At 43.3% G+C, this 23,819-nt stretch overlaps 1 protein-coding gene across 1 annotated transcript; it reads left to right on the top strand.

The window, feature by feature from the left end:
* Nucleotides 1-1,150: 1,150 nt before the first annotated feature.
* CNPY1 (canopy FGF signaling regulator 1) lies at nucleotides 1,151-23,175 on the top strand. Its single transcript, XM_038130147.1, has 4 exons — nucleotides 1,151-1,347; nucleotides 2,095-2,125; nucleotides 3,841-3,937; nucleotides 23,055-23,175. Exons 1-4 carry the CDS (start codon nucleotides 1,151-1,153, stop codon nucleotides 23,114-23,116), a joined length of 387 nt encoding a protein of 128 aa, XP_037986075.1. The 3' UTR covers nucleotides 23,117-23,175.
* The last annotated feature ends 644 nt before the right edge of the window (nucleotides 23,176-23,819 follow it).

Here is a 23,819-nt window from a genome sequence, read left to right as displayed (position 1 = left end):
AAAAGAAACACAGCCATGAAAAGTGCCTTTACCCATCAACTAACTTAAGTTACTGTCCTGGATGTAAACTTAGAAGGGGGATGAAATTTAGTGCAATTTATTGCTAGAGCAGTCAGATTACAAAAAACCCCAAATCTCTCCCAGAGAAACACTGACCTCAGTAAAAAGGATGCCAGGGCTGAAATTAGACTGTGAGGTCGAGTCCCAGCTTCTGTCATCAGAGCTACAAAACCTTCCTTCCATGTTCACAGGTGGTTTTATTTTTTCACCTTCAGAAACTGCCGCATATTTCTTGGAATTTTGGGGGGAAAATGCTTGCTCTGTGCCTGAGCTGCCGGAGCCTCTGCAGTCCCTGTCCCAGCGAGAGGAAGAAGCAGCAGAGTTTGGAGCACAAGTTTCAAACTCCACTTCTGCCACCATCTTCTGCCTCCACCAGCTTTTTTTTTCTTTCAGTTTGTGAAACATTATGTTTTCCTGAAAAAAAAAAATACTTGCATCCCAGTGGATGTGATGGCATTTTAATAGCAAAATGTGGTTTTGTGAGAGATTGTCTTTACTGTAAAATAAATTATGCTGCCCTACAAACAGGGTTGGGATTAAAAGGCTGCTGTCTTTTTTTTTTTTTGTGTGTGCTTTTTTTTCTACTAGACACTTTTTTGCTTTTCCCAGACTTTTTTTTGTGTCTTTTTTTTTTTTAGACACTTTTTTTGCTCTTCCCAGTTTTCATAAAAAGTAGACTCCCCATCCGTATGTGACAGGGGGAGGGAGGGATTTCATAATGGGCCTGGTGCAAGAAGACGAAGGGGGAGAGAGAGGGGAAAAAAACCCTCTAAGCTTTAATTTTAATTCTCCTGCCTTTATTTATCTGATTTGTGGCCAGATGGTGGTGAAGCAAGGCAACCCCTTTGTGCAAATGAAGCCCACATGTGAAAGTCCTTCTGTAATGTAATCATTGAGACCGGAAGGGTTCATACTGTGTCTGAAAAGAGACAATGGAGCCGGGATATATCAACATCGCCGAAATCGAGTTCATTTGCGATGCAGGCCCTTTGACTATGGTTGTCATGAAAACTTCCTACTTTGATCAGCAGAGGGTGGAGAGAAAAAGAAGAAGAAGGAAAAAAAAAAGAAGTCTTCTAAAGGGGCAGGGATGCGGCGCGGGTGTTTGCTGTGCACTTGGCTCCGGTTCACGCCCCTTTCCGGAAGACGCAACAGGGAGAGGAGCATCTTGCACCTTGACCTGTCTAGACGGGGCGCAAAGTTTGGGGGGTTTTTTTGTCCCCGTTTCCAAGGGCGAGGGTTGCTCTTTGACCCCCACCACCAGCGGTGGTGGCTCTCAGGGCATAGGTAGCAGCCAGAGGTTTCCTGACGAATTCTCGCCGCGGCCGGGAGGGAAGGGGATGGACAAAGACACGGACCAGCTGTTCGGAAATAAAGCTGAAATAGTAGAACCTGGGAGAAGCTAGGTTTTGTAAGCTATTATTTTCTGCACAAAACCCCTGGGAGGTATTAAACAGCTGCATCTGAGCTGGCGAGCAGCGGCTAAAAGACAGAGCAACAACTGAGAGCCCAGGACTTTGGCAAACTCCGCTTCAACCAGAGAAACAAGTGGCTGGAGCGCCAAGGGCTTTCATGGCCCGAACGTCCGCCACCGGCCGTCTCCCTTCGCCGCGGTGTCTTCGGGCTGCCGGGAGGTTTCCAAGTGGGAGGCTGGCTTTGGAGGAGGTCGAGGGGCATGGGGGGGGCGTGGGGGTGTGAGCTGAAGGGCCCACGCAGGTTCTCCAGGGCCAGCTTATCTGGAGCTGATGTTTTTAATGGTGTGTCTAATGTAATGTGTCGACAGTTCTACGTAGCGAGAGGGATGCTCTCTTTGCTCTTTCTGCCGTCTAACTAGGCGTTATCTGTTTGAAGTGCGGGGTTTTGGTGATGTAGTAAGCAAAAAAAATCAGCTTTTTCCTCTGTGAGGTTTCTTTAGCAAAGTCAGAGAGCAGCTTAAGGGAGTTGTTGGGACAGAAAAGGAGATGGGATGGATTTACTCCTAGGCCAAGGGAGAAAAATCTGTGCAGCCTATAGTAAAAAAAAAATCAGTATTTAATCTGATGCTTACCGACCTTTGAAATTTGGGGTAGGCCAACAGAACAAACAAGTAACCTTTTATTTTCCAGCCACAGCTGTATCAGTATGCCCACTCTTACTCATCACTAGGAAATTCATGCAGATTGTGCCTTGTTTTAATATTCTTGCTTCTTGCCATATTTTAACATGGTCCGTACAGGTTCCTCACAGAAACTGGCTGAGTATTTTGTGATAACACTGCATTTTGTCAGATGCTTTATAACGTTATTTAGAAACATATTTGAATCTATTTAGGGCTTCATAAATATGAATAAAGCATTTACAAAAGGCAGAAGTAACCCACGGATTAGACCAGCTGCTTTATACGTTACAAATTTCCTAAACTTCAACAGTTTTAAACTACATTTTACTTGTGTTTTTTTTTTCTTCTAAGTGATTAACTATAAATTAGCATTTTCCAGAAAAAAAAAAATCTCTGCAGATTTATGTGCAGGAAATATGGGAATTGTACGAGTGGCTAAAATCCAGATTGCTAACTGGAGTTTCAAATATTTATAGACAAATTAGGGAAGGAGGGGAGGGATGTCATCTTTTTTTTTTCCTGAGGCCTTGTGGTGTAGAGATGGGTTTTTCTCAGCTAATTCTGCTAAAAACACCGAGGTCCTCTGCCTGGCTTCATGCCAGTGCCTTCTTCAAAATTATATTTTATATTTTTTTCTTTAATGCTTCTGGGGCCTTTTTTTTTTTTTTAACCTGTTGTGGAAAGTGAACAAAACCAAACCAAAAAAAAGACCCTGAAAAGGCAGAGGGTTGTGCTGGCCATGGCCTTCTGAGCAGCTGAAAGAAGCAGGCGAGTGAGAGAGTGAGGAGCACAGGCACAGCTCTGCCTCTGTCACTGCCAGCTCACGGTGATTGCGTGTCCTGGCAGGTATTGCTTGATTTTTTTTCAGCCAAGCACAGCAAAGGGCCTTTATCTGGGTGTGTGTGTGTTTGTGTGGATGTGTGTGGTGTGTGTGTGTGTGCACCACTTCCAGCAGGCAGATTTTCTTCCCCTGTGCTTTTACTCTGCCCACGTTGAACGGCTTCCCCTTGTTTAATTCTGTCTCCTTGTATTTTGGAGACAGGGATTCCCTCTTAATATGAACCCCAACTTCCTACAAGGTGCCAAACACCAGGCTGGGTGGTGCCCCACCTTGGACCAGCACCCACCCACCCATCCAGGGGGGTAGAGACGCATTTTGGGGCACGGAGGTGAATTGCCAGCAGCTCCCTAAATGCTGGGCTGAGAGGGAGCTCAGCAGCTCTTTGCTCTATCTGCCCTGAAATCAGAGCTGCATCTGCAAGGCCGGCGAGCTGTGTTTATGGCACACCATCACCACTAATATCAGACTACAAAATGGGCTCGTTTTATTTAAATTTCCAGTGCCTCCTCCACGAGTCTGTGTTGAAAGGGGCAGGGGGGGAGGAGAGGGGGAAGGTGGTGTCCCTAACCAAGTGAAATGCCTTCTGGAAGGGTGTCCCCCCCCCACCCCCAATTCATGAATGTGGTTTTGAAACAACAGTGAGGCTGGGCATGAAGTTTAAGCAATATTTGGTAGCATGAATTCTCGGGCAGCCCCCATTCATCCCCACGCTGAGCAGGGCAGGCAGAGCGGAGCGAGCCGAGGGCTCCTCGCAGCCGCCCTGCTTAAAAAAAAAAAAAAAAAGCAAAAAAAAAAGCACAGTACGAGTATCCTCCTTTTTTTTTTTTTTTCATCCTTACAGTGGGAAAGTATCGTAGAGGAGTATGAAGATGAAATATTCTCACTTATCGCCCAAGAGGCAGACTATCTAGCTGACAAGCTGTGCAGTGAAAAATCAGGTACTGTGTCTGATGTAACATGTGCTCTCTCTACAGCCGTGTGGGGTTGGGTGTTTTTTTCAAACCCAGCGTACTGCTTTGCAGGAGAAGTGGGCTGCTGTTGAATAAGCAATGACACTGCATGGCTTTAAAAAAAAAAAAACAAAACAAAAAAACCCCCAAACAACCAAACATTCCCTTTCTTAAAGGCTTTTAATTCTTTTAATTCTTTTGTGCATATTAATGCAGCGTGATTTGAGCATCCCAGCTAATGTGGTGTGTTTTTCTCCTGGTGTTACTTGACTTTTTGCTCCTTGTGTGTCTGCGCTGTCATTTCCAGGTCAGAAATGAAACTAACCCTCTTGCAACAAAATACAGACATTTGTTTCTCCTGTTTAATTGCTAATTGCAGCCACTAAGCTGAAATGGGAGCCATGAGAGGGCAGGTTTAGAAATGTGCTGTTCATTTTTAGGTGAACTCTTCGTTGCCATCAGACAGGAGCTGTCTGTAGAAGGGCTAGCCAGCCCACCACCATCACCTCCTGGGGAAAATGTATTTTATAATCATTTAATGCTTTCTTCTTCTGTAAAATATATAATTCCATATAAGTGAGGCCTCTTTTCCATCCTGACAAAGTAAGAAAATGCTTTCAAAAATTAATTGTGGCTTATTTAAAATCATCCTCCATTTGTCTGTTTCCTTCCCTCATTTTCAGAGTTTTGGGGTATTTTTTCAAGCTTTATTTTCATTTCTGAATGTAAAAAGCACATACCTTGAGGCACTAAGTATTATAAGATTATAAATTAAGTTGGTTTATCCCTCCTCAGCGTGCTGCCTTCAGTACTAGAATATGCATGAAAATATCAATCTCCGAATCAACGCTTGTAAATATTGGTTTGTGGGTTAGAGGTTTAAAGGCTGTAAGCATTATTTGAGATGTAAGAAACAGGGGCCATGAAAAGTGCTAGAGGGTGGAAAAGAAGTTCACAGAAATAAGTTTGTACACTTAAAAACATCAGGGTATTTGTAATACTTATTGAAAACACATAGTCTGGAACACAGGAGAACTCCATCTGTAAAGACATAAAGTTCTCTCTACAATCTTCTTGGGCAAATAAACTCCAAAAAATGAACTTTCCGGAACAAATTTGATTTATTACAAATATTTCCTGTTTGTCATCTCTGCCATGGACCTACTCTTGGTTGTGCCAGAACAGACACAGTGAGTAGCAAATTATTTTGAAAACAACATATGTCCTCCGAAATGGATGGCAGGATTTCTGGTAGTGGGTTTTGCACAGGAAAACTTTCTGAGCGTTTCAGAAACAAAACCCAGAAGAGTCTGTGGGATAGTGTAGAAAAATCATCACCTTCCAGAGTGCTTTTCTCAGAGAAGAGGAGACTGGGATAAATCCCCTTTCCTTCTTGGCTCCTCTTATAGCAGCCTCCAAACCTTTTGGAGAACAAATTACAGTTTTGTGTGTCTTCGGTGACACTGTAAAAATATTTTCCGAAGGCACAGGCAAAATATTGGTATGAAAGTAACAAAGCCCATGCTGTTAAAAATCTGTTTTGTTTTTTTTATTTTTCATGGATATGCTTGAAAGCTTTCTCCCCCTTCCTTGAAACACATTTTGGGTTTAAAACCCACACTGGGTTCTCACCCAGCCTTCTTACATCAGGAAGATAATTTCCTCCCTCCTGGCAGACGAGATTGCTGTAACTGCACGTTAACCTCCTTCACACAAATACCCCCCTGCATATGTGCAGGGCTGCTCTTCCTGACTATAAATAGTGGTCCGCAGAGGGGAAAGTAGTTTAGTTTTCTTCCTGGCAATTAGCACAGATAAACAAGCTGCCATTTAATAAACAGGAGTGCAAGTCCTCAACGTTGCAAATATGGGATGCTTGCAAAAGCAGCAGGAACACTACAGAGTAATGCTGAGCTACACTGATATAAAATAAGGGCAAGAAATTAATCTGCCATTCCCCGTATCGCCCCGTTGCCCATTTTAAAAATGTCAGTACATTAAATAGTAAAGACTAAAAAAAGCCACAGGGACTTCTTTAAAATCTAGTTCGCCCAGTGTTTAAAATGGGATGAAAATAAATGTATTAAATTGCATTAAAAATAATGAAAACATGTTTTCATTAACTCTGCAGCAGGCAGGAGATGGCAGAGGAGCACAGTAGTACCTGACAGAGCAGGGAAGTGCCTGCTTGGGTTTTTCCAGGGAAAATAAGTTCAGGCACCAGTGGCACTGGAAATGGCGAGTCTCAAAATTGTGTCAGGCTTCATGCCAGCCACACAGCACCAACATATAACTTACCAAAGCCTCCAACTCACAGAACACAATGAGACTTATATTATTAGGTCTTATCTGTCTTACAATGGCAATTTTCATTAATATGTTATATTAAAGCAATATTACACTTTATCATCCTACTGTAAATTATTGGCTCCTTTTATTCAGAGATCCGTGTGTTCATTCAGAATGGCATTTTTAACTTCTTTTTTTTTTTTTTGGGGGGGGGGGGGGTTGGTGCAAATTATCATACTAAGTGACAGAAATAGTATAGAAAACCTCTCCACAGGCCAGTTGTAGATTTTGATACTGTGGATTTCACCATAAAGCAGGAGAGAAAGAAAACAACAAACCAAGTCAGTGATGTATTAATTTCATTATTATGCTCTTAATTTTCTTTTAAAAGGCTGTGTACATGAACACGGCTTATTTCTTGTGGGCCATTGCAGACTTAATATTGGTGTAATCAAATCCTTTTGCTACTGCTCTGAGGTAAAATAATAAGAGTTGCAGTTTTCTGTCAGCTTACAAACATGACATTAATGGAAGTCCCTCATTACGGTAAGGAAACCCCTTCTCCAAAGTCCCATTAGTACTTTTCTTTAATTCTAATATCATAGCAGACTTTTTCCTTTTTTTTATGGCTACTGGAGGTGGATGTTTCTTGTTTGATTAAAAAGTGGGAAACTTCAATAAAGTCTTTTAGCATGATCAAACCGTTTGATATTTACAAGCATAGATCCGTTCGCTGTCATGTATTCTTTGATCACACAAAAAGTCTCAGTGCTAGACAGGCAGGCAAAACCTGCTGAGACGCACCTCCAGATCCTCTACTATTTTTACAAGCTTAAAAAAACCCCTAAAAGTTAATTTTCTAGGAGATTACCCTTTTTTTTTTATCCCCCCCCCCCCACCTCCAAACAGAAGGCGCCGTTGCCAGTCGGCCCAGTGGAATAACACAGATTTTTTTTTTTTTTTAATTGCCCTCTAATTTTCTTTGCTGATTGCAATCATTTTTCTGTGTGCTCTTTCTGGGGTTATATATATATTTTTAGTTGTGATGGTTGGAGCTCAGTGCCATGCCAGCAGCATTTCATTCAGGGTTAAATGGAGTTATGTGAAGGCTAGTAAGGAGCCAGAAACCAGTTAAATCTTGTGCTAATGTACAGAGCAGAGCCAGCTGATTTATAAGTGGAAAATAATCTAACACCATGTATTTTATGAGTGCTGAAAGCTACTGTTTAAGTAACAGCAGGACTTCTCCTACATAATTTTCTTTTTATGTGCTCACAGCCATAAAAATGTTCTGTTTGGTTAAAATCTTCGAGTCCCCGTTTTATCTTAAAAGTGACTTACCCCATGTGTTTCTTTTTGTAGCTTTTTGGAAAGTTTGACTATAATTTAGGCACCCGATGTTGAGTAATACAAAAGTGAAACAAAACGCTCTTATTCAACTGCAAACAGATCCAGAAGTCTTTTTCTGCACAATTATCGCTCAAACTATTGTGTTTTTGCAAACTGATACTTTCTAGGAGGCTCATTCCCAGTGAGAACTACTCTCCTGGAGAGTTTAACAAAGCTAGCAGCTACATCAATTAAAAGCTACTAAAATGTCTGTTATGGGTATGTGCAGAATATTAAGCTGCCATTAAGTCATTTATCGCTCACCTTAACACTCTCTGCGAGATTGTGGTTTAAAAAGGCAATGTATGGGGTGAGAAGCTATAGTTTAATGCTGCCACAGCACTCTGGAATGACATATTTTCTCACATTTTTCTCCCTGTGCAACTAGGAAAAAGAACAGGAGAGAGAGAGATTAGCCTTTGCGTCCCTGCCTTGAAATAGGATCTGTGAGCACACATTTCTGCAAATGCTACAAGGGGCTGGAGGATCCATATCGGTGGGGTTTACTAAAGAACTGGGCTATAACACTCCTTGTTTTAAAACACAAAGTTTGATCTAAAAATACCATCAGATTTTAGCTGTAGCAACGAGGTTATACTGGGAAGACGAGGGAAATGAATTTGAAGACTAACGTGGGCCCCTCTGGAGAGAAAAACGGGATATTTTCTGTGTTTATTAGTGTCATATTGTGCAATATGCTAGGGTTTGTTCTCCAAGGCTGATCCATGGCCAAACCCACCCACAGGAGCAGTAGCAAGAGCCCAAACCCAGATGTGAAACACACCTGGGCAGCGACAGGTTCACCACCAGAGCTTGGGTGCTTCCTCTGTGGTTTTCCAGTAACTGTTTTAAAAAAACTCCAGAAACTGTGTTTATGTGATGTGACAATCATTAGAGAGCCCAACGTGGTGGGATAGTTTTTCAATTCAAATGAGCCAGAGTTTTCAGGGCTTTGCAAAGATGCCCTCTCATAAGGGGATGCGTGAGTTGTGTCCCTGTCCAGTAAAGGAAGAGCCAGCCACTGAATTATTTGGCACATTTGACAGGAATTAAGAACAATTAGATTGCTTTACTCTTTTTAAAAAAATCCTTCTTTATCTGATTCAATAGAAAATATCTCAAAGAGTCTGACTCACTGTCAGTGTGTCATGGTTATGCCTCATGCTGTCCCTCATTCCTGATTTATTGCCCAAAGTTGTTTAACATGCTTTAATTTTCACACATTCACTGGTGAAAGTGCTTCAAGAAGAATACCTGTGTTTTTCTAGTTTGAAAAATATGTATTTTTGGTTAAAGAAACAGGTCCTTTCAGCAAAGCATTACTCTTCAGGACATCAGTAAATCACAGGGAACTTTTTCTACCTTAGGTGCCTGAGCAGAGGCTGCTGCTCACAAAGGTTGCAGAAGAGAGCAGCTCCTCATTGCAGACTGAAGTCAGATCAGAACTCCAGTTTTTTCCTTGCCTAGTCAATTTTTGCTATTGTAATATCTCTGCTGGTTTCTACATTTAACCTTTTAATGTACCCACATTCCACAGGGGGGTTTTAATTATTATTAGTAGTAGTAGTATTTTTAAACTATTTTTTGTTTCTGATGTTCTGATATGACATGTATGGATGAGAATGTTTGCTTCTGATGAAAATGTGGAGTTTAATGGGCAACTGGTTTTTCAGCCTTATTTCTATGTTCAGGCTTCTATTTACCCCAAGGTTTTCATTGCACTTGTGCTGATTTTCATAAAATCAACATCTGATTGTCACAGAGTTGGGGTCTGGAAAAACTGAGCCTCCTGCTGCAGCAGAAAAAGACAACTCAGAGAACTAAAAAAAAACCCTACTATTTTTTTCATGCATTTAACAGTTGACTTTTTCATCTGTATTTCCAGACCAGAAAGAGTTTAGAGCTTATAGCTAAGAGCTGCAAAGTTTCTATCCCTTTTATTGAGATGATGACGGCAAACTTTTGAAATAATTTGTCCTTTTAAAGGTGAAATAACTTAGTAGAGAGTGTACAGTCCTTAAAACAAGCCTTTCCTTTAAAATTTCCATATCAAAGTCCTACTGATCCCGATATAAACGTTCACTCAACGTGAGCACCACTGGTGTAATAACTTTTTTTAATTAAAGCTTTCTTGCCGAAGAAATGGCAAAAAACATCAAAATATTCCTGACAGAGGTTGTGCCTTTCATCATTGGGGTAGTTTTTTATGTTCAAAATATTTATTAATCAGTATAAAACATTTGGTCATAAATCTCACCCAGAGATGGGACTCAGTTCAGGTTGTTGCTGTGTCTCCAGAAGATAAAGTGGGAGAATATCTGCTTCAGGCTCCAATACTCTATGAAAACACTGTTTAAAGGGATGTTAACTACTTAGCCATGGTTTTAAGGTAACAAGGCTAGTTCGTTCAAAGCAGTAGAATATTTATGGTAAAAGTAAGCTTTATAACAAAGAAAAAAGTTCCAAAATACATAGGTCGCCTTTATTATAGATTGAGTAAACAACCAAGAATATAAAATGATGAATTGCATCATGAAAAAAAACCCCTCTCTGATTAAAAATCTGTTAATAAGTGTCACATAATTTTAAATTTTATTTATAGATTTTTACAGTAATTCTTAAGTTAAATATTTCAACAATAAGACAATCTATCCCTCGGTGCATGTAAACTGCTGGAGCTTCACAGGAGGAGTTAAAGCAATGCTGATTTACAGCAGTTTAATGTCTTATCCCCATAGTCTGCAGCACAAAGATTTTTCATCTGATTTAATGTTTTTAAAAAGACTGAAGTTTTTGCTTCAGGTGGAACATTCTCTGCCATATCCTACTGACAGACCAGTTTTGCAGAATGCTTTATCAAAGTTATAATTTGAGTATCGTGGAACACCTATACTCTATAAAATGGAAATAATGCCTTCAGTATTTAAGGAAGACTTTCTTCACACTTAATCCAATCCAACACCTTCTTTGATCTGTATGTAAACAGCAATTTTTAAAGAAACTTTCAAATATTTGAACTCCCTTTGTACTCCATTCTGCTTCTGAACAGCTAGTTTAGGCTGAGGTGGGTCCTTTAGTGTGGATACTGAGCTCACCTCACACACAAAACTCACAATCAGCTGGCTCTGTTTAAAGTCTGAGAGCAAGAAAATGTTTCCTATTGTGCATAAAACTAAGACATAAATATATCAAACTGATGAGAAAGGTTTGGATTCCCCTCCTGTTTCCATCCTGTTAAATCTGTGGATTTTTGAGTGGATAGAAAAGACAAATTTGGCTCAAAGTATGTTTAAAAAAACATGTGTTACCATGTCACATAAAAGGAAGACAGCTACTGGGATTCTGTGCAGCTATTTCAAAGTCTAGCTAATTCTCACCTTATTTTAATCATATATTTCCCCCCAAAATTTAAAAATATTTTACCTTTCTTTAGTATCCTCTTTTTACCATTCAACTTGAAAAACTCATAAAAGTAACTAAGAAAATTGATTATCTAGGAGAACAGCATAGTGCAAGTGGCTGACCATTTTAAAAAGATCAAAATAAATTAAGTAAGGTGGAAACAGGGAGTAACTTCTGGGTTTTTTTTCCCTTTGTGTTTTATAATAGAGGAAACTTTTGTGTTTTCTGTAACAGCGGCTGCTAAATTATTTCGGGCAGATATGTTAGAATGTCTCTTTAAAAATTTAAGTGCTGTCTTGTGCTTTGATATGCTCTCAAAATTGATCACAGTCATGCTAGAAAAGAGTTCTTGAGTAACCTGGCTTGGGTTTTTTGCTGAGCATCAAGTCAGTGCTGGGCTCAGTGCAGGCACTCAGCCACTGTGGTTGGTGCGGTTTGTGCTGAGAAAACGCTACGAGATGGGAGCAGTGAGATATCCCTCCCTCAGGAAGAAAACCTTTCTTTAAACTGTAATTTGCACATTTACACTTTTGCAGTCTTTCTTTGAATTTCACACAGCAGAACTGCCAGAGAATTTTAGTGTCTGTTGCTTTTTGCATCCGTGTTAAGATCTGGGGCAAATTCAGCCTGGTATCACTCCAGTCTTGTCCTGATGTAAGCTGGTGCAGCTGGGGCACTGCTGTAATGGACCACATCTCCACATCTGAGACATCTCTCCCCAGCCCTGGGGTATTTATTTTTTGGGATAAATACTCAGATTGTTTCACTATCACTTTATTGAAGCAGATAATGACTGAGATGCAAATTTAGAATTTGTGAGGACCTTTGTGAAGCCAAACTTATCTTGGGTTTAGTAAGAAGTGCTCAATTAAAAAAAAAAAAAAAAAAGAGATTTTTTTTTTTATCATCTGTGAATTAGCAGGTTAGGTAAAATGATAAGATTTATATGATGTGACATGAACTGCTTGGAATCCCATCTATCCAGATATTTATGTAGCTGTCCTCAGCTGGTCCCCTTGGTTCCCTCCAAGAAATGAGCATCTCAAAACCTATATGGAACAGCAAGGAAATGCATCCTGACTTCAGACCCTGTCTTTTCTCCCTTATTTATTTCACCCTACTCCGATGAGGTCAGAGATGTATCCAAAGGCATGATCTTGCCTTTTGTCTGTGGAACAGAAGTGTAAAGGTCATTTCTAAGGAAGGAGGACCAGATCTTTGCCCAGAGCAAGTAGCTTTGGTCTGGTGACATGGGATAGAGCTGTCACATTTGACCTGGGGAGACTTGGGCTTCTCAGTTCATGAGGACTGTTAATTTTTTTAAACAGTTAATTTCACTTTCATGCCAAATATACCACAGAAAGAGCACAGATTTTATTTCAAATGTGGCTTATGTTGAATGAGTGAAGATCACTAAATTCATTTTACTGAGGAACAAAAATAGATGAAGCAAGATCCTAAATGGTCAAGATCGATGCTCTATTTATTAAGATAAGTCCTAAAACAAGGTTATCCACTAACTAGTCATGTTTTTTATTCATATTTGTCTTTGTGGTCTAACATTTGTGATAGCTTCATCAAAATACAGCTTTTAGAAAATGCATATTGCTTGTCATTGTTTCACTGACATAAAGAACAAGCATGTTAGAATTTTATGAGCAAAATATTAACTCGTATGGTGTCCCTAATACATGTGAAGTTTACCAGAAATGAGGAGAGCCAGATTCATGTTAAATGAAATACTATTAGTGGGTCTTACAGCAGGAGCAGTGAGGAATACCTTGTAATTATGGTGTACACATCCGAGTGCAGCATACTTTGTTCTGGGGCTTAAGTAGGTAATTAGCATTTTGGTTATGGAGTTGTGAGTGATCTTAAATTGTGTTGGTCTCTGAAAATTGTCCTTGCTTTTACTGCTGGGTTGGATACAGTTACTTCTGGAGCAAGTCTCTTGGAATTCCCCGCTGGGCTGGAGCTCCTCTGCCAGGGACAGGGTGGAGGTGGCAGTGGGAGCCCAGCCAGGGGTGGGGAAGGGGGCGAGGGGAGAAAAGCTCTTGGGATGCTACCGGGGGCCGGATGTAAACCCAGCACTGTCACCTTCCATTGTCAGAGCACGGGGATTTCTGAGACTGGATGAGAACAAGGAAAGCCTTTAGTGAGGGAAGAGTGTGAAAGGTTAGGAAATAACTGCAAAGTGGGGTTGCTACTCTCGGCGAGTTCCCCACAGCCGTGCCTGTGCCGGAGCAGGGCTGCAGCGGCGTCGATCGCTGCACGAGCCTTGATTAACAGCAGAACTGTGCTTAATGCAGCACAGGTTAATGCAGAGGCTTTCTTCAGGAGCGCCTCAACCAGGCTGTGCGCAAAAGAGTGGGAGAAAAGGAGAGACCAATTCACAAAGCTCATTTAAACCGAGCGAGAAGCTTTGGAAAACAAGAATGTCTTCGTGCCTTTAACCATATTTACAGACCTGGCTGGTTTAATGGCATTCAGCAATAAATTCCATCGCCTTCGGGAGCAATTGATAAAGGTTCTGGTAACCGCCTGCTCCAATCTACTTTGGGGAATGTTAATAAACCAGTACCCAAGGACTCCTAGGTGTATGCCGTGGAATAGAGGGAGCTAAATGTCAGCTAATTAAGCAGAGCTGAGACCATGAAAGATCTTGTGAGTTAAAAGTTAAATATTAATATCGGTTTCAAACTTTATGAAAAGCTGGCTTAGTGGCAGGGAAGCAGAAGGGATATATATCCAGCATGTTCGTGACATTTTCTATTTCTAGTTAACCTCGCAGCCACATTGAAAACTGGCTGAAGTTTTCTTAAAGCAAATTCTAGAAGAGCAGCCAATAAGGAATTACAACAACCCTTGAGGTGACACAGACATTAATGAAGGAAGAAAGAAAAAGATTTCAATATGGCAGTGTTTCTTAAATGGTAGGAAAAAAAAAAAGAAAAAAAAATCTTCCTTGTCATATTAAAGGTGACATGAGCAAAAGGTGAGAGTTCAGAAAGCCTTGGTGCTTGGCAGGGTTGTATTTATCTGGCTGCACGTGTTGATCAATTCTGCAAATTCCTGAGGCTGGGGCCAAGCTCCAGCCAGCACCAGCCTTGCAAAAGCACAGGAGCAGTGCCTGGCTGCCCGGGTTATCAGGGCCAAACACACCAAATACCAGGGCAGCAGCAGCCATTTGCTGTTGGTGGGGACCGAGGGTTGGGATGTCATTTTCAGTGTGACACTGGTGCTCGTACAGAGCAGGAAAGTGAAGGCCGAGCGCTGTGCAGAATGTGTCACACAGCTCACCTTGCCCAGGTTACCTTGAGCTGATCTGTTTTGTGTCTGAGTTTCATTATGCCTGTTGTTCATTAGGAGCTGTGTTGGAGGGGTGGCTCTCAGCCCTGCTCAGGATTGGGATCTCCTGTGCTCAGCCTTGCACAAGCAGCAGAGTTAATGCCCCCAGTGCTCATCACTCACCAGCTGATGCAGGATCACTGCTCCTTCATTATCCCAGGTTGAGAATGGGCTGGCATTAAACACCTTTGCCTTGCCATAGCCAAGTCTTCACCACATGGCCATCTCTTCTGGCCTCCACGGGGATGGTCAATTACTAGAAAATATTGTCTGGGGACAAAAAAACATTGATTAAAAGCCTGTTTACTGATACCAAAGGAGATGGAGCCTTGTCTCACCTTCTTTCCACATGTAACCTATATAATGATGACTAAATATTCGCATTTTCACTGCATTTAGCTGAGTTAGGGGTTTTCTGAGCTATGTTCAGCTGTGTTGGCCAGAAGCAGGACAGTGTGGTTGTGCACCTGGCCCATTGCTCTGCCCATTGCAGCAGACAAAGTGAACTGCACAATGTGGTCCATTTCATCCAGCTAGATACTCCTGACCCTTCCAGAAGAAGAAGAAGATTCAGTGTCATTCCTAATCTGGGAAATTGATGATTGATGGATGCAAAGAGAGCACCCCAGCACCTTGCATGAGCCTCTGAGTGCCTTGGGCCTACATGGCCAAAGGTAGGGAGGAGCTGGAGATGTGCCTCTTGTGTGGCTTTGCTCATCAATATTCTTCATGTGTGTCCTTCCCTCCAAATTCCTCCATTGCTCGTGAATTTCAGAATATAAAACTGAACTGGCTAGGTTTGGAAGGTTTTATGGTTTCAGTTTCCTTCCTTCCTTCCTTCCTTCCTTCCTTCCTTCCTTCCTTCCTTCCTTCCTTCCTTCCTTCCTTCCTTCCTTCCTTCCTTCCTTCCTTCCTTCCTTCCTTCCTTCCTTCCTTCCTTCCTTCCTTCCTTCCTTCCTTCCTTCCTTCCTTCCTTCCCTCTCTCCCTCCCCCTGTGCTGCTGCCTTTCCTAAAGAAGCTTCCCAGACATGATTAAACTCCAACCCTCACCTGGCACTAAGCTACCTGGAATGGGCTTTGACTCTGTGTTTCCCAGAGCCCTCCTGGCCATCTCTTACCCGCTTGGAAGCAGAGGAATTTGTGTTCATGGTGATGGCACAGCCTGGGAGGATGATGATGATGCCTGGATCTCAGGGATTGTGGGAATATCTGGGGTTGGTTTTCTCAGGGTAATTTTGGTTTGACTTTCAAAGACTTAACTTTACATGACCAAGTAAGATCATAAAAGGAATTTCAGTATTGGTGTTTTCTGAGGCTGAGTCATGTTTTATGTGGGCTTTGACTGTGCTCCTCCTCAGGGCAGCCTGAACACGCCAGAGCACTTTACCAGAGGGAACAGCTGTCTTTCAAACTTGAAACTGGGGTGGTGCTGAGCACAGCCAGGACACTTCAAGGCAGCACATGGAAGGATGACAGCCAAGGTCACTCTGGGCTGAGCTACACTTGTGCTGGGGACACTTGAGGGCAGTGAGAATGTTTGGAAAGACATGAGCTAGGGCAGGTTGTGTTTGTGAGGCTTTCTGGTGTGATAGCACAGCATAGTGCACAGGGAATTTCCTGTTTTCCGATGGCCTCATCTTCCCAAAATGTGTGACCTCACATTTTCATGATGTTTGTTCTTGTCTTGTGCAGTCAATCCTTAAGTTCTCAGGAAAGCCTCCTGTCTGCTGTGTCCCAGATTCAAAAGAGGGATGAATGTCTATCTGCCTGCAGCCCTTTCCCACACAGAACCTCTAAGGAATAGGAAACTGAGATACCTAGAAAAGATGTCTTCTCTCCATTATAAGAAGAATATTTTTAGGTTAAGACTACTTCTTCTCAGTGGGGATTTTGTCACACCCTTGTTCATTCTGACCAGAACTGCTGCATTATGGAGAGTTTAAAAACTGCAGGAGGAGAGCCTTGGAGTGTCCAACATGGAATAAGAGAGAGCTGCTCTCTCCTTAGTGGACACCAGAAGGGATGCAGTGTGGGCACGAGCAGTCACTCACCTATTGCTGACTTTGCAAAGCCTTTATTGTGGGAGATGTTCCTCCATCCTCCTGTCCAATCTGCTTATTTGATTCCACCTATTTTCCTTCTCCAAATAGTAAGGAGAGAGTTCATGTTTCTTATTAATTATTTGTACAAAACTTAATGTCATGGGCTGTCTAATTTCAGGGGGCTGCTGAAACAATACAGTGATGGAAATAACAAAGATTATCACAACCTCTGGCTGTTTATCTTTGGGAAGGGTCTTCCATCTCTTCTGAAAAGCCTGTAAACAACCCTGGATATGTCTAGAAAAGCCCTGCCCTCATGAAACTGAATGAGCAGTTCCTTGATTAATTTGAAGATGACGATAAAAAGACAATACACAAATAGCTGAGGTCAGCTATCTGATCTTTCACCTTTCTGTGCAGATGAAAACACAGATTCTTAACCTTTGAGCCCTTCAAACGATTTCCTGATGTGCTTCAGCAATGGCAACAAGACTTAAGCTGCCACAGTTCAAGGGAAGATTGCTTGAAAGCCTCTTTTACACTTCACAGCTTTGTGTTTTAGTTCTATGTGACAATAGTTTTTAATAAAATATTAGTTTACCTTGACTGGGAGCTGATTTGTCACGGCTGCATTCAGGAAGGCAGGTGGGTTCCATGTCCTTATCAGGGGTCTCAGCAGGAAGTTGGTGTCTGCATGGAAAACACTGCACCTGCCCCATGGAGATCAAGCCCTTGTCTTGATTGTGCAAGGAATTAGGAAGGATAACTTCAAAGCACACGAAACACACAGGGAGAATTACCACAGAATTAGAGAATGGATTGGGTTGTAAGGGACCTCAAATTTCATCCAGTTCCCACCTTCTGCCATGGGCAGGGACACCTTCCTCTGGACCAGGTTGCTCAGAGCCACATCCAAGCTGGTCCAGGCACTTCCAGTTGTCCCAAGCTATAAGGAAGGAGTGACTGTATGATCTGTCCGGGTCATTTATTCACAGGGTGACTCAAGGAAGGAAAGCATGTGGCTGAAGTTGTGGTACCTTGGATGTAGCCAGAGCTTTGCATACAGAATGTGGGCTGGAGCCACCAGGGGTGTTCTGAGATTCTCTTCAAACTCCCACATTCAGTTGCCACTTACAGCAGTATTTTCAGGTTTTTAGACTGTGTATAAGCCTCAGGTTTGTATGGGAGGTCCTGTTTGGATAATGTTTGTGGGAACATCTCCAGAAGGTATCCAGAACACCTTTCAGGTAGTTTGTACTCTCTTCCAGTTCCCTCTTCCAGTTTCACAGACACTGGGAGGAGTTTAGGGATGCACTGTGACATAGAACTTGCCTAAAAGTTTTAAGTGCTTCATTCTCTTCTTGATGAGACTTATTTAATACCAGGAAAATTGCAGGGATTTGACTGAACTAACTCTTGATGTTCCCAAAGGAGAAATGAACCCGACATCTTGATGTGATTACAGGGAAGAGGCTTTCTCATTGACTAATTGTCCAAATAATATTTCTGACTACAACTGTTTCTTCCACTAGAGTGTTACTCTTTGCCATGCTTTAAATTTCGCTTGCAGAAATCTGGATTGCAGAAATGAATGAACCTCAGCAGGACGCAGAGTTCATTTAAAACACATCTCAAAAAATCTAAGCTTTTCTATTTCAAAAGGCTTTTTCATTGTTCTCTACTACCTGAAGGCAATTCTAAGAGGTGATTCAGACAGAATATAGGAGCTGTCTTAGACTTTTTAAGAATGGGTGATTCTTGGAAAAGCTGGGTTGTATAGAAACACATAAAGATCTGAGATCTCCATATAAAAATTCATTAACAAATCAAGGCAACTCATGTAATATTTTGAGGTTTTCTTGCACAAGTTAAGAACAAATCAGTAGATTTTTTTCACTGCATGGACATTGTCCATATCAACAGGAACATCCTTCTGTTTGTCTGCAAGTTTCCAGACCTGGGAACAGTCTTTTCATCACCAGGTACCATCTCTAGCTCTTGTTCAAGATCACATCTTGGATCATGAATGAATTATACCTAGAATACACATGTTATGTTTTCTCTTTTTGTTGTGTTTTCCATCTTCTTCATCCTATAGAGAAGAAAGATCTGAAAAAAACCCTCTAGTTTTGTGAAGGAAAAACACAAAGCTCTGCTGCAGGATAGCATGGCTCCAAGCTTCCTGATGGACACAATCCTTCAGAAATCAATAAGAGTGGGATGTTTTAACTTTGGTTCTGCTTTTTTGTGCCTCTGAGACCTGGAATCACAACACCCATCTCAACAGCCAACTCTTCTGCTTCTTCTGCAACAAACCCAGCACCGCTCAGATCAGAAGAAGCTTTTCCACAGAGACATTTGTAACTTCAGAAGACATGGATCCTTGGATCATAAAGAAAAGCTGTGGATTGAATGGTGTCAGATAGGTGTGTCTGACAATGGAAGCACCGACCTCTTGACATTACACAGCCCATTTGTTACTCCAAGGTTCACACAAGTCCAAAGGGCCCAAGTTTGGTCCCCACCTTCTCTACAGATGAGGACTCTGTGCCACTGTCCCTTCTGGATCAGTTGTGTCCTTCTGAGTGCTTGTGTCTTCTCCAGGACAGGCTCCAAAATCCCAAGGAGAAGCAAAAAGGGAAACCCTGGGGAGGACCCAGGCTATGGAAAAGACGAGAAAGGCTGAGGGGGAGGCAGGAAAGCTGAATAAAACCTAAGGAGAGAGGAAACAGGAGGATAAAGACAAGAGAGAGAAAAAGTCTAGTGTGGATCAGGAGTTAGAGAAGGAGTGCACAAGGCACAAGGGGCACCAGGAACTGGAAGGAGGAAAACCCAAACCAGTTGAGCACAGGAAGAGATTTGCATGCACCACACAAAATTAAGTACTGTTGTTAATGTTTTTGGTTTTTTTTTTTTTAAATAATTACCTTTTAGATGAATTTTTAATAAAAACAACTGAACAAACTAGCAAAGTTGTTCAAAACTAAGAAGGCGTTGAGAGTCCTTCCCCCAAATAACCATAACAGTAGAGCAAGTGGTACTGTAATCACTGCTGTGGGATGCAGCAAACACTGGGCTGCACTTCTTTTCCCCTCTAGGGTGAGAAAAGTTATTTACAAAATCAAAAAGAAACCAATATCCCTGAAGGAAATTAAATAAAAGCTAAGTTTAAACCATCTTACACGGAGAGAAGAAGAAAAACTCAGTTTATTGAAAAAGGTAAGGCCAAAACGCAAACTCAAACAGGAGTACCAGAGGTCTGTTTCACAACAGCCCGTGATGGAGCTGGTGGTGAATGTGCAGACCTGAGCAATGCCTTGGCAGTGTTTTGGGCTGTGTCAACAAGCTGCAACATTCAGACCTCACCCCAAAGGTGAGGAGAGACATCTAGAGAGATTCCAGCTGGCTCCAAAAATGCCTGGCTAAAGAAATGGTTGAAATTTTGGGGAGCCTAATTTTGGCTCCTTCCCTCTGTGGGAGAAAGCTGAGCACAGAGGTGTGGGTACAGCCTTCTTGCTGTCCATGCCCAACCATCCCCACACTGGTTTATATACTGGAAATTCATTTAGGAGGCATCCCAAGTACGGCCCAGAAAAGGATGGCTTTTATGATAACCCATTTTCCCAATGCACCTCCCAAGAGCCCCAAGGGGCAGCTCCAGGCATCCCCAGCATGGCATCCTATCCTACACAATGGGAAGATCTTTAGAACTGGGGATTAGAGCTCCTTTCTTTCTCAAGGCTTGTGCCAATGTTTCTGAGGAAATAAGGAAGCCCTGAGTCCTGACGGCAGTGGGACAGGAAGAGCCGGTGGAAGGTGAGAGATGGGAGGAGAGCCAGCTCTGTAGGGAGCCAGGAGCTTTATGGGGACACAGGTGACAGTTTGCTGCTCCCTTGGGGTCCATCTGGTTTGTCACATGCAGCCCACCCTCCACCTTTGAGGCTGGGGAGAGGAAGGCCTTTACCCTCCTCTTCACTCGAAGACCGCCGTGCTAGAACTGAGGGTGCTGCCTGAACAACAGCAAATCTTCCTGTAAAATTTTCCCCATTTCCCCAGTACCATGGACTGCTTTTCAGCCCCCACCTGGCCTGCAGGGTCCTCCCCTCTGGAGGGGCCTCTCCTCTCCTCCCAGTGACACCCAGCACAGCAGTTTCCCAGAGTCTTTGATGTGATGGCTGCAAGAAACCCCCTGTCAGTCACACGCTGCATGTGTGCACTGCAGCTCTAGAGGTCTCGTACTTATTCATTCTTGCCACAGCTCCAAGTCTTCATTTTCTTGCCCCGAGAAATGCTCTTAATTATTTATTTGTATTGGGCCCAGGCTTGTAATACTTGGGTGCACACTACAAAGAGGCGTGCAGAGAACTGTTGCTGGCTGCCAGGGCACATCAGGCCCCGCTCACCCCAGGCCCCTGACAGGATAACCATCCCCATCGACTGCACATTAAACACGCATTAAGAAAAAAGAAAGGTGAGGTCCTCTGTGCTTGTAGCACTGTTGAAAGTAATGGAGCTGACATGCCTGGAAAAGTTAGTGCCTTCAGCAGGGATATCCCCTGGGACCCGGCTGGGGCTGGGGCAGGAGAATGAGGATGGGTTTGCTGTGGGCTCTGCTGTGCCCAGCAGCCTCATTGGCACCTGGCCAGGACATGTCCAAGTGTCACAGTGCCGCCCCCATCAGCTGATGGGCACCACAGTGTCCTGGTGCTGGGGGTAGGAGATGCTGCTGGGCACTGGGACAGGATGAAAGTTAGTTAAAACTGGTGCTGTAGGAATGTCATTTAATGCTCTTGTCCTTTGAGCTGTAGGAGTTCATCTTGGCAAGCCTGAAACGTCAGTGTCCCTGCTCCGGGCCAGTGCTCTGGCTGGTGTCTGCCTCTCACAATATCTGCAAAAATGTCCCCTCCTCTGACCCTGGGGTACCTGAGAGTTTATCAGATGACTTCTCTCATGGCACGCTCCTGGTGGCATCACCATGAAGTCAGGTCCTGTCAGGAGCAGGTCAGATCTGCTCTCCAGCTGGTTGGGACTCACAGAGCAGGATGGAAAGCACCAGCAAGGGTCAGGGACTGAGTCACACCTAAGAGGAGCCTGTATGCAAGCAGTGATTTGGAGTGAGACAAAAAGCACAGGTTGCCCCAGGTGTACCACATGTTTGGGTAGGTGTCCCTCACTCTGGAGCTCCTCTCTGTTGATTTACCTTGGAAGATGGATGGAACTGCATGTCTGTGTGAAAAGCCCTCAGTACTGGCAGAGAATCACACCCACAAACATTGAAATATTTGTGCAAAAACTTCATGTCAAGGGAGGTGGCCCAAGGCCTCTCTCCCCACACAGTGTGGCCAGGACTGGGTTACCATTGCCATGATCCAAGGGGTGGGAACACCCAACTGGCCCCTCAGACATTCACCCACCCAAAGGAGACCCCAACCCTGCTCTGCCCACGCCACACTCGTCACTGGGGTCCCCCCAGGCAGCCCCCCATGCTCACCCTCCCCCCGCTGCTCCTGCCATCTGGATTCCTGCCCCACAGGGATCACAGGAGAAACCTCTGCAGGTGTCTACTTTTATCCTAACTTTGATAGTGATATTTTGTGTGTTCTTAAGGCATAGGAAAGGCTATTCCTTTCTTCTATCCCCCTGCAGCTCCCGTGCCAGGGCACGTGTGTTTTGCAGCTCTCTGCTCAAGCAGCAGTGCAGGATATCAGCAGTGCTGGACCACAGTGAGGTTTGCTCTGCCATGAAGTGGAGCTGGGTTCAAGCAGCAGGATTTGTTAATTCTTTGCCGGGAATCTAAAAAAGCAGTTGGATGGCGCTGGAATTATGGCATGGGTCTGGGAGTCCAGGAAGCTCTTTGCACTGCCTGGCTCTGACACTAACTTCTTACATGGCCTCAGGCATGTCACTCTGCTGATGCCTACCTTGATCTCCCCATCTGGCAAGTGGAGATAATTCTGTCCTGCCCCATACGGCTGTTGGGAAGATAAGTTCGTCATCATTTTCCGAGGTACTGCGATGCTACGGGAGATGGATAATGAGACAGACAGAAAGATAGCTAGATAAATCAATCTCTTCTCATTCAAGTGAAAGCAGGCACTGCAGGTGCAGCGTTGGAGATTAATCATCAGAAAAATTAGTTCCCTCAGTATCTTTTCAGGAGGAAGAAACAGCCGTAGGGCCCAGTCCTGAGGAGAGTTATGCACATGAGTAACCTTAACTTGAATTCAAAGGCAGTGCACAAGTAAAGCTACTCATGTGAGCGAGTGCGTGCTCCACTTGCAATTGCTGAAAATGCCTAAATAAATGATGTGTCCCAACTGACACATGTCCCTAAGTCACTGGCATGCTTTTAAATATTTCCCTCAGACATTTATTTCTGCCCTTTATTAGCCAGTTTCTTTATTAGCAGCTGGCTTCCTGAGAAGCAGCGGGTTACAGCTTTCTCTGCAAATACAGTGAAACAAAAATAACCACAAATATCGTGCTCATGGGCCCTGCACATGTTGTGATTTTATATATTCTGTTAACTGTGTTATTAATTCAAACTAACCTGTTATTCTTTTGGTAGCATATATCTGTATCCTATTTGAAACCCTGTAAAATATATGTGTTTGTTTTTTTGTTTGTCATTTCAGAAAAGGAGAACTCTAAAGGCAGCAAAGTGTTATCTGAACTTCTCTACCACTGTGTGCTATAGGAATCACTTTTGTTTTCTCCAGACCAGAACGTGAAGCCCTTTAACAGACAAGTCTGGAGTCAGAAATTGAATATATTCAGTTGCCATAGCTGCCATATGGTGCCAACATTGAATGAAATAAAATAAGAGTCCGGGAGGACTGGGAATCAATATTGGGGCAGCCTGCACAACAACGCTCACTCTGGGAAAAAAAAACCAAAAAACAGCTGTGACAGAAGATGGCAAAAAACCCAACCCCAAATGGCCAAAAATCTGCTGCAGAGGCAGAGGAGCAGCGTCCCTGAAGGGGAAGGCGAGGAACCCGGGGATGAGACTGGGTAGGAGAGCCAAGTGAGGCCGTGGGGCAGCAGAGAGGGGAAAACCCAGTGGAGAAACCCAGTGGAGAGTGGAGCAGAGAACGGCCCCAGGAAGGATTGCCAGGACAAGAGGAAACGCGCCCGGCCCGTCCCGGCTGGACAAACAACCACGCAGGGTCTGCTGGCATCAAAGGCAGCTCAGAGCGAACCGGGACAGAAGGCTGGGCAGGAGAAAGAGAGGAACTAAACCCAAGTGGATGCAAACAAACAGGGCAGGACTGTAAGGCATGAAATGCGGGCTCAGGAAGATGCTGCAAACTTTCTGGGTTTCCGTGAAAAGGGTGGCCGGGAATGCGGTGTTTTACAGATGTGAGAACAAAAGATTTTGGGTGGTAATAGTAGATGAT

This window comes from Motacilla alba, chromosome 2 (genome assembly GCF_015832195.1).
Source record: "Motacilla alba alba isolate MOTALB_02 chromosome 2, Motacilla_alba_V1.0_pri, whole genome shotgun sequence".
Lineage (NCBI taxonomy): Eukaryota > Metazoa > Chordata > Aves > Passeriformes > Motacillidae > Motacilla > Motacilla alba.
This window is presented reverse-complemented; position numbering and strand designations above follow the sequence as displayed.